This window comes from Cervus elaphus, chromosome 30 (assembly GCF_910594005.1).
Source record: "Cervus elaphus chromosome 30, mCerEla1.1, whole genome shotgun sequence".
NCBI classification, from domain to species: domain Eukaryota; kingdom Metazoa; phylum Chordata; class Mammalia; order Artiodactyla; family Cervidae; genus Cervus; species Cervus elaphus.
In genome coordinates, this window is record NC_057844.1 from 51,308,958 (window position 1) to 51,322,738 (window position 13,781).

General features: G+C 35.2%; 1 protein-coding gene across 13 annotated transcripts in view; it reads right to left on the reverse strand.

Annotated features, from left to right (window-relative positions):
• MYCBP2 (MYC binding protein 2) overlaps positions 1 to 13,781 on the reverse strand; it is a 261,314-nt gene that overhangs the window by 62,819 nt on the left and 184,714 nt on the right. For 12 of the 13 annotated variants that reach the window (XR_006338897.1, XM_043892028.1, XM_043892023.1 and 9 more), the window contains 2 exons: positions 3,135 to 3,359; positions 2,166 to 2,298 (listed from right to left, as the gene is read on the reverse strand). Coding sequence is in view for 12 of the 13 variants with exons in the window: in XM_043892028.1 (XP_043747963.1) it covers positions 2,166 to 2,298; positions 3,135 to 3,359 (358 nt within the window). In the remaining variant the exon portion in view is untranslated. The remainder of the gene's footprint in view (positions 1 to 2,165; positions 2,299 to 3,134; positions 3,360 to 13,781) is intronic. The other variant, XM_043892027.1, reaches the window with a different exon arrangement.

Consider the following 13,781-nt stretch of genomic DNA (forward strand, 5'->3'; position numbering starts at 1 on the left):
AATTTTATATCCTGCAACTTTACTATATTCATTGATTAGCTCTAGTAATTTTCTGGTAGAGTCTTTAGGGTTTTCTATGTAGAGGATCATGTCATCTGCAAACAGTGAGAGTTTCACTTCTTCTTTTCCTATCTGGATTCCTTTTACTTCTTTTTCTGCTCTGATTGCTGTGGCCAAAACTTCCAACACTATGTTGAATAGTAGTGGTGAGAGTGGGCACCCTTGTCTTGTTCCTGATTTCAGGGGAAATGCTTTCAATTTTTCACCATTGAGGGTGATGCTTGCTGTGGGTTTGTCATATATAGCTTTTATTATGTTGAGGTATGTTCCTTCTATTCCTGCTTTCTGGAGAGTTTTAATCATAAATGAGTGTTGAATTTTGTCAAAGGCTTTCTCTGCATCTATTGAGATAATCATATGGTTTTTATCTTTCAATTTGTTAATGTGGTGTATTACATTGATTGATTTGCGGATATTGAAGAATCCTTGCATTCCTGGGATAAAGCCCACTTGGTCATGGTGTATGATTTTTTTAATATGTTGTTGGATTCTGTTTGCTAGAATTTTGTTAAGGATTTTTGCATCTATGTTCATCAGTGATATTGGCCTGTAGTTTTCTTTTTTTGTGGCATCTTTGTCTGGTTTTGGAATTAGGGTGATGGTGGCCTCATAGAATGAGTTTGGAAGCTTACCTTCATCTGCAATTTTCTGGAAGAGTTTGAGTAAGATAGGTGTTAGCTCTTCTCTAAATTTTTGGTAGAATTCAGCTGTGAAGCCATATAAATTCTAAGACCTTTAGTTTCCTTAACTGTAAAATGAAGATTATATAACCTATCTCAAAGGCATGTTGTGAGGAAAATGGGAGAATGTTTAATGTACCATGTTAATAAATCTAAACATACTCTGTTATCCATACGAATTCCAAACTTTCCTGAATCTATCTATACTACGGCCATATTACCTCTTGGATAACGGTTATTAAAACTTTATACTCTTCTGGATTAAAAAACGCATGTTCTTTTAACAGTCTGACCCTATCTATAAATTTTGAGATTTGGTAGAAAAGTCTTATTTTGATAATACTTTTGTGACTCAGTCTGTATTTAGAAAACTTAGTGAACAACGAGTATGTGCCAAAACTGTTTTAGCACTAGGAATACAAAGATAAAGAATCTGTGGCTGACCACGAGGGATGCACAATCTGAATATGAAGAAATAAAAATTAACTTCTATGTAGTATCAGTTTTGTTCTCGCAGCGAATTGGGATCTTTAGGATCAGAGATAGCCCTTTACTCTTTCAGGATCAGTTAAAGCTTCACCTAAACAATGACATGACTTCCCTGGTGGCTCAGATGGTAAAACGTCTGCCTACAATCTGGGAGACCCAGGTTCAATCCCCGGGTCGGGAAGATCCTCTGGGGAAGGAAATGACAACCCACTCCAGTACTCTTGCCTGGAAAAATCCCATGGATGGAGAAGTGTGGTAGGTTACAGTCCATGGGGTTGCAAAGAGTTGGACACGACTGAGCAACTTCACTTTCACATGATGACATGGTCTGAACAAGGTTTGGCCACCAGGAGAATGAAGAGAGGACAAAATGGAAAATCTCTTATTAAATAAGATCACTGTTGAAAAATAGCAAAATAAAGTTTAAAGCTGAAATTCTAACAACAAAATAGGAAAACCCCAAAAGAAACTATGCATATCCTCAATGCTCCTTTAACTAGCAGAGAATTCAATAGGATGAAATTGCCTCGGAGAAGTACAATGATCAGTGGCTTGAAAACTGAACTCCCATTTAATGGTAGAAAGAGTAAAACGTCTAGTCCTCAACAGGAACAGAAGAATTATCAATTCAATTATGATTTAATAACATTTAATAAAATTATGATTTTATTAATGAAATTAAAAAGCAGGTTTTACAAGACCAATTCCTAAGTTTCACATTTCCTTTTAATTCTCTTCTTTTATGTGTATTCACTTAGCACCTAGGTATTTCACACAGAAAGTTCAACACTTCCAAGATTTTTAAACCTTCAGCTTTGATTTTACTTCAGAAATAAACACACATAAAAGCTCTTTACAACAGAAGAAATACAGCACACTTAAAATTTCTGATTGCAAAGGTAAAACGGAATAAATCACAAATTTAAGCCAACTTGCCATCTTCATGTCGGAGGTACTGGTTTCCGCCTCTGTCTCTAGCTAAGGACCATGCCTCTCCTTCATCACTCTCACAGAACTCTACCATGCTGTTCTTATCCAGCTGCACCCATGTACCTTCAGAATTGGTTACCTAGTACATAACAAAAAGCATGATTGATTGGCTTGATTCTTTCAGAGCACTCAGGCCGAAGACCAGCAAAAAGTTTGAGCAATTATTCCAGTAACTCTCTATCATCAAGTTAGTTTCTGAAATTAAGACCACAGCCTGAGGTAAGACAGAAATCAATAAACAATCTTGTAAAATAATGCTCACTTTTGACTTCAGTAGTCCTTCAGTAGCTACTGAATGACTTCAGTAACAACAGTATGTTTTTAAGGCACAGGATAATTCATACATAAATGTAAATGGTACCCCCACACACGTGGCTCTTTGTTTGGCACGTAAAACGCCCTAACACAGCACACTTTCTCTTACTTAGGTTGACAGGGCCCCTGACGCTGAGAAATAGCATGACACACTACATCAGCTGAGGCAAACGCCAGAGCGGGCGAGAGAGTGATGTCATTTGCTCAGGACTTCAGTGAGACTCACGGATGGGAACAAAGAAATGGAACCCTTTAAACACATCTCCACGCTGATTCACAGCAAGTATTTTAAAGTGCTGTTCGTCCATGACAGTGTAGTACACATTCGTAATAACGGAAAGATATGTGCAAATACCGAACATTTATAAACAGTACAAATCATTTTGCTACATTGCTTTCACAAGAATAATCATGAGAATAAAATTATTTTAAAAAAGCACAGAAAAACAGCATTAGTATTTTCAACACAAGCAAAGATAAAGAACATTAACATTTAAAAACCTGGGATGGAAATGACAACCTCTGGAAGAGAGAGATGCTTTGGTTGTATTATATTAAGAATGAATGTCTTAGAAGTCATGAAGCTACAAGAATCCATACCTCTCCCACTGCTTTGACTTTGTTTCCCAGAACTAACATTCCAATTGGGATACCTCTAAGGTTAGGGCAGCTTCTGATGTTGTGACCGGAAGGTCCCGTCTTCACTACCTTGTACATGCCTGGCCCTCCTCGCAAGAACGGCATATCTTGTTCTTGCATTGTGGCTTCCTGTGGGCAGCAGGAGTTTATGTCTTTGAAAAAGTCATCAGTATTAGTTTTAGGTTCCTGAAAATTTGAATAGGAAAAAGAAAGTAAACAAAATACAATCTATTATCACTTTCGATATACTCTTAATAGCTTTTAAAGCAAGTCCGTAATACACCAACTAAGAAAAAGAGCACATATCCAGAGATAACTGAAGTGTTTGTTAACACTATGTTAAAGAATCTTTCCACTTTTCAATTCTGAATAATGTTTAAATTAGAGCTGGTGAAGAAAATTATAGCAGGAGAGCAGCTGAACTTTAGCTCCTGTCCCCTCTAATTTGAGGAACATGGTACTACTTGATTTTACTTCTGTCAGTGAAATATTTAACAATTGGAGAAATGAAAATAATTGACTATATGAACCACAACTGAAGAATTCTGAATCGTTCTTATTGCATTACTGCCTGTTGGTATGGGTTAAAAAGTCTAAATCTTCATTTTCTTCCATTTTTGTTTGTAACAACTATTAACGAATAGGAAAACAGGTATGAAAATTCTGGAGACTTATCTATAAACAGAGATAACAATGATGAAAAATGTGCAAGAAATAAGACTACTCAATATTAACTAGTTATGAATAAGAGTACTTATAAGAGTTTAATAACTCACCTTTTCTTAATATAGCACAAATAAAAGTCTCGTTGATTTGCTAGGCTATTATTAGACAGTGATATATTAATGCTATTAACAGAAAAAGATGATCATGTTTTAGTAGAGAGGAGAGATTAACATTAAAAATGCAGCTTGTATAAATATAATGTATTTGGATATCAGAATCACTTCAAAAATGAAAGAGAAGACCATGCCTTAAACTTTTTGTTGAATCTGAATGCCATGATGAAATTACTTTCTGTATAAATGCAATAAAGAGAAAGAACAACCTTCCCATATTTTCTCTTTTTCCCAACTAGATGTAAACAAAATTTCCACACTGGAAGTTCTTCCATTGTCATTATTACTTCTCTAAAACACATCTGAACTGCACTTTAAAACATTTTTTTTTATTTATTTATGTGGCCGCACCAGGTCTCAGTTGGGGCACGTGGGATCTTTCAGCTGTGGCATGTGGGATCTAGTTCCCCGCCAGGGATCAAACCCAGGCTCCCTGTATTGGGAGCAAGGAGTCTTAGCCACTGGACCACCAGGGAAGTCCCGAAACTACACTTTTAAACACAGTGATACAGGCTCTACAAATTGCTTTATTCAAATACAGTAAAAAATGATCATAATGGAACACTTATTCAAACACTAGGTTAAAATTAAATTGATATTTAGTTATGTTATAAATAGGGTAAAATTTAAAAATCTACTAATATATTATGCAAGATAAAATGTGACTGAATAGCTCTATCCCTAAGAGTAGCATCATTCTAAAAGATATGTATAGATGCCCATTATGTGGTAGAAACTAAAAATAAAATCATAAGGTTAAAAAATGTAGATTCAAAAATTCTATGTACCTGTGACTTCAATATAGGATTGGTCAGGAAAAATTTTAAATCCATTATTAACCTTCACATAATATCTTGCAAATCTCATTGTGGTGATGAACAATCATCAATTTTGACTTACACAAATACAAGGTATGGACAATATTTACTTACTTTTAGTATAATTTTGTATCATATTAATCCAACACTCAGTTACTACCTGACAATTTCATGAAAATGAGGATTTTAACTATTTGAAAAATTTTAAATCTAAAATAAAATATATTTATATACCTATGTATGCATATTTGTAAAAATTTATACATGTGCACACCTATAAGAATACAAAGACAGTACTCAAAATCGAGAGTAAGGTTTAAACTTTAATTGGGCTATTGTACTCACCAGGTTTTCAGTAAACATTTAAAATGTCTAGAGGTGAATAATTAATTTTAGCAAATACATCATTTAGTTGTAGCAAATACAACTATTTCTAGTTTAAAGAGTAAAATTAGTCATATGTACAACTGATGTTTTAAAAATTCCATGGTATGATGTAAAAACTAAGCAAATAGTAACAGATTTAGTGAAAAAACAGTTTCACTGGTTTATGATACACCTTGAGCATTTAATTAAGTTTTGACAATATTTCTCATTTGACCACTCAGGGAAACAGTGAGAGGAAAAGTCTTGGCAAAAACTAATAATAACTGCAAGTTCTTTACTGAATGACAACATAGGAATAAAATATTTCAATCAATATTTTATTGATTAAAGAAATACATAAATTAATAAATGTACAGCAAAGTTTATCCTCTTTTTAAAATACTGAACAGTATAAAAAGAACTGATAGACCTAAAATCACAGAACTATGTCTGTTATTCTCAAGCAATTCTAAAATTCATGTTTTATTCAACACAGAGATTTAAGACCTGGGCACCATCATATGAAACTGACGAACTGCAATGTTATTTTTTGCTCCTTGCAATTCCATCCCATTCTCAGATGAATATTCAAAACAGCACTGAGCAAGGCTAGGGAAAAAACAGAATAGCCATGGGGTTGAAATTCTCCCACTTAATAAGCAAGGTCTAAAAAAGCTAGACTTGTATATAACTGCTAGAGAAGCTAGTCATAAAATTAAATATAATATAGCAAATCTGAAGTCAAGTAAAAGTTGAATAATGCAGTCTTTGGCAGAAATAGAGGGAAAGGGTTTATGCGGAAACTCAATTGCAGTACTTTGTATGTAGATTGTTTTTGGCAAAAAAAAAAATTATTAATCTTAAGCACAGGCTTCAAAGATATAATGTAAAGTTTGTTATACATGCTGAAATACCTGCATAATGTATGACTGTTCCTTACAGTTAACTCACCTGGGGGAAAAAAGCTTTGGAAGTCCATGCAAATACGTCCAAATCCCTGACTCCTGGGCTAGCATTAAAGATATTCTGAGTGACAAAGTTTAAGAAAGAAAAATATCAACAAAGAAAGGGAACAGGAGATGATCTGCAGAAGACGCATTCACAGGAGTAACAACGTTCTGTACGCCAGCACCAGCACCAGAGTATTATTTCACTACAGGGGAACTGAAGCCACCTGAGTAAACCACACACCAAAGAAATCCTCATTTCTTTGAGAATTTGAGCTAAATTTTTGTCAAAAGCTCTCCATGGATATAGTGTGTCATGCCATTTGCTACAATTAAGAGCCAGACATTGATTTCAAGCTTAAGACAGTGCAAGACGGACAACTTAAAACTCCTTTAAATGACTGACGTATCTGTTCCAGTAAAGCCAGATTTGTTTTATGATAAAAAAACACTCTGCTGTTTATAAAGACAATGTGAAGAATACAGATTGTATAGATAGTATAACTAGGACTATGAATAATAAGTGCATGTAGTTAGTATACGTGAACTTGTTATTACTTTTTAAAGTACAAAAAAAATCAGAAAGTAAAAAAAGTCTAATTCATTTTTTCCCTTTTGCTCTCTTTTATAAGTGGGAAAAAAATCACTTGGAAATGTTACTGAAAGCTGTTAGCAAATCTGGTAAGAAAAACATAAGAGAAAAAAAAATCTGAATTTTTATCAAAAGGTAGACCTAGTTTTCTCCATTTCAAAAGTTTAGGAAATACACAGAGCATTTACAATCTCTACATACAGTCTAAAAATATTCTGTTAAGGAACAACCAATTCACAGCAACACGGTCCCAGAAAAATCAACATTTTCACAGAACGTTTTAATGACAATTAAAATGATATACATCTACATATATATATATATATCATTCTATTAAATATATTTACTTGATCTGAACTTAAAATCTTTCCAGAAACTAGCAATTACACAATTTTACTGCTTATATAAATACAAAAAAAGAGGATATTAAAAATGTTACTGAAAGTTGTGAACAACAAAATTCCAAACCAATGTAAGTCATTTTACATAATGAGAATTTATTTCATATTCTCCAGTTCTGTATCTTCCTCATGTATATATGTATATGGACAGATGTAGATACACATCCATATACATACATCTATGCTAACACAGAAATATAAGACATATAAAAGCCAGGGGAAAAATGCTTCTATTAATGTGTCTACAGATAAATGCAAAACAAAAAACAAAAACCAAAGCTCCCTCCACATTTAAAAATAGATAGCAGACAGGGTACTTTCTCTTCAGGTGAAGTGGATACATGTTGCAAAGCATTCTGAAATGCCCTTTTGGGGGTGAAAAGGTGTCCTTCCTTATTGGTTCATCCATGTATATAAGAATTTGTGGAGTATTTGCGCAAAGGTTTTTCTCCTTTTCAGACAATAGTGGTACAGACTTTTGGACTAAAACATTATCAACGTTTTTTAGCATAATTTTTTCTAATATTAAAAGCAATGTGAAAAACATTGTAAGAAGGAATGCAGATTGAGTTAGAAATAAAGAAGCAATGTGGTGACTGACAATTTTAAAAATTTTATCTTTATTTCAGTGTTTAAACTCAGTGAGTCTGAGAGCATGAGTTAGTATGACCTGAAATAGCTTTGGATACCTTAAAGTGATGTAACTACTAACCATGGTAACCAATTGCCAATACAATTTGTACATGTTAATTATATGTGGATCCAAATTTGACACTTCTTTTGCTTTGTTCTACATTTGTCGAAAATTCTTAGTGTACACTGGTTTATTGTAAGGCTATTTTTATTTTATCTATTAATTGTTTTGTAAGGCTATTTTTAAAATGTGGTGTCCTAAAAATATTGCATTTATCAAGTATCAAAAAAGCACCAAACAGAAAACTGAAGTTTAAAAATAAAATATACTTCATAGTTTCTTTCGAAAATATAGGAAAACTTAAAGATATGAACATGCATGAAAATATTAATTTCCTCAAAGTCTCAATTTCTCACTATTAAAACATATAAATTAGTTTTCATACTGCATAATTTTATAGACTGAGTACCATTATATATGATGTATGTATATACATATATATACATACACAAATACACACATATCTACAATAATCTAAGTCATCTTATCCTCAGAGACTATTCTGAAGGCAAAAATGTTCTGCCAAATAAAATCAGAAAACTAAAGTATGCTAAAAACCTAACTAAATTGATGAACATCAAATTGCAGCTCTAAGACAATAAGCTTCAAGGCATAGAAGAAACAAAATAAAAGAATAATTTTTATGGTGAAATACATGACCAAACATGCCCAATGCCTGAGCACAGAGTTAGGAATCGCCATTTTTAAAGTGAAAAAGATAAGTATCTCAGGAGAATTAAATACAATATATATACCATGACAGTGTTATTTTAAGGCCTCAATTCCATTCTGTTTAGGAAACTTAAATGTCAAGCTTAAGAATGAAGTGAAGCTTCTGACACCCACCTAAGGACAACATATTTATTAATGGTATATTAAGTAAATATTTAGTATTTACTAAGACTGAAAAACAGGTCTATGCATACACATACACACAAATTTGTTAAGAAAACAAAACTAAGAAATCTGGGGTATATTAAAGCTGTGACTACCATGCATCATTAGGTATCCCAAAAGAATTAAACTGGACATAAAATGCATGAAATATATGCTAATTTCACCAAGTACTCTCAGTAACGTTATATGAGAGAATATCAAATGATATTTTTCCTTCTATCCTCCAAATCTTCAGAGTCCCCAAATTTAGAAAAATCAACCTACTTCTATACGTGAACATCAATCAGCCTAAGTAGGTAGAAAGTGGTTTGTATAATTACATGGACACTCAAGTTGCATCTGTAAGAATTTGAATAATATTAGCATTATAAACACATCTTTGAATATTTCTAATGAGGTATCATCTACTTTCCTTGATATAAACTTTATCACTCAACCTCACAATGTTAAAAGACCTCATTTTTGACAAAGTAGACAATGAAGTGTGCCTATAAATCTCAAATGACTAGTATCTATTTTTATAATAGAAGGAAACTTGTTTTCCAAAAAATTTAGGCTCTATCACAGGCACTCAAATGTTTCCCACATCATGTGCATAATTATTTTCTCTCTCTTTTTAAACTTATATTTTCCCTGGTGTATGAAACATTCTATTAGCTTACATGTGTAGTTTCCAAATCTTAAGAATTTTAATTTAAAATCAGCTTTCCCCAGGTATCCTTGAACATACATCACAGTATTCATCCTCATTTAATCATTAGGTTTATGAGCATTTGTATTTATGTAATTGTGGAATTATAGCCAAAATAATATGATTTTTACAGCTATATTTACTTTATTCTCTTATAACTGCATTTACCCTTATGTCTTCACTAGATGAAGGCAGACTAAACATACAAGCATGGGCTTTGGAATTATATGGACTGGAGTTTTAGAACTAGCTCCATTACTTATGATCTTCAAAGAATAGTTCTCTTCTCTCATTGGAAAAATAAGAATGATACAAACTTAACATCAAATGGATATACTGAAAATTAAATGAGGGAATAAAGGTAAGGAGCCTAAGACAGTCAGAAATTATTTTAAACAGTATGATCATGCCAAATGCTAAGAATTAAAATTTAGCATTCAACAAATGTTGAAAGTCTGCCACAAACGAAATAAAATATTTAACACTTTGGAAGAAACAAACAGGAGTAAGAAGGGATCTTACGTGAGTCCTAACCCAGGTGGTGGAGAAGACTCTTGAGAGTCCCTTGGACTGCAAGGAGATCCAACCAGTCCATCCTAAAGGAGATCAGTCCTGGGTGTTCATTGGAAGGACTGATGCTGAAGCTGAAACTCCAAAACTTTGGCCACCTTGTGCGAAGAGTTGACTCATTGGAAAAGACCCTGATGCTGGGAGGGATTGGGGGCAGGAGGAGAAGGGGACGACAGAGGATGAGATGGCTGGATGGCATCACCGACTCGATGGACATGAGTTTGAGTAAACTCCGGGAGTTGGTGATGGACAGGGAGGCCTGGAGTGCTGTGATTCATGGGGTCACAAAGAGTCGGACACGACTGAGTGACTGAACTGAACTGAACCCGTAAGCAGCTTAGAAACAGAAATAAGAGGTATATAAATACAAATGGCCTAAAGAGAAGGCAAGCATTATGAGCAGTTGGAGAAAGATGTAAGCCTTTTCTGCTTTTACAGACAAGGTGCTACCTGAGCAGGAAGGGAGAAAGTTAATTTCCCCAGTACGTAGAATCTTTCTATCCTCAATTCATGCTTCATCCTTATTAACTATTTATTAGTTACCAAACGCAGCATGTCTTCATAACTTTGGACATTTGATTCTCTAATGTGAAATTCCATCACTCTGTTCTGGCAATTTTTCTCTGAGACTGCCTCAAATGTCACCTCCTAAGTGAAGCCCCTCTGTAACTTATCACAGTGCAACTTAACTTTGTGAATACAGCACATCTGTCACATCACACAGAGAGTATTCCGAGAACTAGAACTGCACTCTTCATGATTTCGTATCCCCTCCCCTCTGCCTCTCCACCCAATGCCTTCTTCCCAGCTGAGTGTCTGTCTGTACACAGTAGGGACTCATATGTTGAATGAACAATTAGTGAAGTGATAACTAAGTACATGGATGAGCAATGTCAACAGAAATTTTTGAGCCTGGCCAATTAGCAAAGTATTAGAAAAGCCGGGGGTGGGGGGAAAGGAAGCAAAAGCATTTTAGACAAATGAAATAACATAAACAAAGACTAAAATGTAATGTTAAACAGTGTATTCTAAAAGGGGCAATAAGTTCTAAGAGACCATGAGTACCTCACAAGAAAGTATCTGTGTTCTTCATAGTTCTCCTGATTCTTTCCACTGATTTAAAAATGGTTTTAGAAAGAACACTCATAATGTGAATGTCTAATGCTATTTAATCTCTAAACAAGAGCATTACTAAAGTCATATTTGAACCAAGTTAGGATGTCATTATTTTTTAGTAAAGTAATGACATTTAAGGGCTTCCCTGGTGGCTCAGAGAGTAAAGAATCTGCCTGCAATGCAGGAGACCAAGGTTCAATCCCTGGGTTGGGAAGATCCCCTGGAGAAGGGAAAGGCAACCCACTCCAGTATTCTTGCCTGGAGAACCCCATGGTCAGAGGAGCCTGGCAGACGATAGTCCATGGGATCACAAAGAGTCAGACAGGACTGAGTGACTAACACTTTTACTTTAAATGACATCTAAATAGAACTACTGCCAGTCAGGCCAAAATGTGGCTAAAGAACGTATCTACAATGAAAACCAGGGTTCTGCAATATGAGTACAGAAACAGGACAGGGTAACAAAAATCACTTTAAAGTTTATTCTAAATATGGCTATTTATGGCAATCTTTTTAAAAAACAGGTCATCAAATATTCAGTGTTCAGTTTCCAATCCCTACCCCTATCCTCCCCATCAGTTTGCTTGAGTCAGGCTCCAAATACAGTACATGCATTCATGTGAACACAAAATTGTTTTAACTAGAGAAAGTTGAACACGCTGACGTAAAGATTGCTCAAGGCAACTTTTTGGTACTTTTGCATCCTTTTAAGTGAGTGGCATCAGTCCTTGATAATCTCTAATTTTATTTCAAATCTGCCAGCTTTCTTTTTGTTTGACTGAATAGTGTTTTACAATGGTTAGCCATAACTGACAGCTGATTCATTCACCAACGAAGTATAAAAAGGGAGAGTAGGTGGCAAGTTATTTCTCCAGTAGTAAAAGAGGTAAGGAAGCAGCAGCAAAGTGCATTTCTTTAGCTGTATTAGTTCCCTGAGGGGATGAGATGGCATCATATGCTCTGTCCTGCAGAGTAAGGTACTCACGGAAAACTTACTGACTGTCGAAGAGGCCTGTCCTGGTCCCGAAAATCAAAACCCTGGGAAATCAGCCTGTCCCTGCCTATGCCAGGCTCTGACTCCAGTTTTCATCTAATACCCACACTGAAGCAACTTTATACCAGTTCTGTCTGAAGCCCCATGCCAGTTGTCACACATCACCTCTGTCCTTGGTCACAAACATACAATGCAAATCCTTACTTAGCTCATCTACCTGTCCTCTTATTTTTATACCAGAACTATGCTAGGCTTCTTCCTGATCCAACAGCTAATTATTCCCATTTGTCCCATAACTTAATACTGTACCTAATGGGACCCTTTCTCCAATGGTAAACAAACTTGCTTTCAAAGCTCACAGGTCACAGTATTGCCAGCACCTGTACGTGCGGATGTGGCCACATTAACGATCCATTTCATTCAATAAAATGCTCTAACTATGAAATCAATTTCAAATATGCTACATTATCACACAAATTGCCTGTCTCCTTCCAGCTCTTTTAGTACAGTGCATTCACTATACTGTTGCATTTTATTAAGTCCTCCAAGTCCCTTGGACCCTCCACTAATCCTTTCACATTTCTAACTTAAGCTGCAACCCACAGCTGGTGCTCTCAATCGCTCTTTCATCAGCATCTGAAATTCCCTTTTGTCCCTATTTTCTTGTCACAGCAGGCCAGGAAGCTCCGGCCAGCACTATTGTCTGCTTTCCTGGCTCTTTTAATTCTGGAGACTCAGGGTCATGGGGGAAGAAGGGTGTCTCCAGAATGGATCTATCCAGTGGTCTCACTGGGTCCTTCGTGGAGCAACAATCCCCAAACAAGTAGTTTTCCTTGTCAGACCGTGCTATTTCTCTCAAATATTACTACAAATTCTTATGGCATTTCTAAACTCTCTAACATAACTCAATTGTTTTAGTCTCAGCTAATGGCTTTTCTCTCTTTCCTATGGAAATCATGGTTTCTTTCACCTCTTCCCTTTCTCCCTCATTCCTAAAAACTTACCTACTGACACACACACCATCACAAAAAGAATTCACCAGTGTGCCCTCGATTCCATTTTCTCCTCCTTTTTCAGCCTTCAGATTCCTTATCTGTATCTTTGATGCCCACCTTTTCTACTGACATCTTTTAATTTGTAAGGATCTCAAGTCACTATCATCCTTAAAATTAAGGAACCAGAAAAATCCCAGTTTTCTTAGTGATAGCAGATACTCTTACTTACATCAAAAGAGAATTCATGTCATGTTTCAACATAAGGACAAACTAGAAAATACCAAAAGCTACTTCCTTTTGCTTTCTGTCTCCAGTAAAGTCAGTGATAACCTCATTCACACAGCAGTGAAAAGCCATTGAGTAATTGTATGGCTCACTCCATTTAGTTTTCCCTCTTACCTTTATTACCTCCTCTCTCTCTGACCTCAAGATTGTCTGCTAAAAACCATCTCTTGGCTAGATTTTAAAAGCATCAAGTAATAGAACATGAGGATTCCAAAATGAGGCCATGGGATTCAGAATACTTTCTGCTCATCCTTGCTACCTTTGTTTATTCTCTTGTTTTAGCTGTATGAATATCTCCTCCAAAAGTACCTCCTCAAATGAGCCACAGAGGAATTAGGAAAAAAATACTTTGAAGCAGAGGATGTCATAATGTAATCTCACATAATGCCTTATTAGGGCCTTA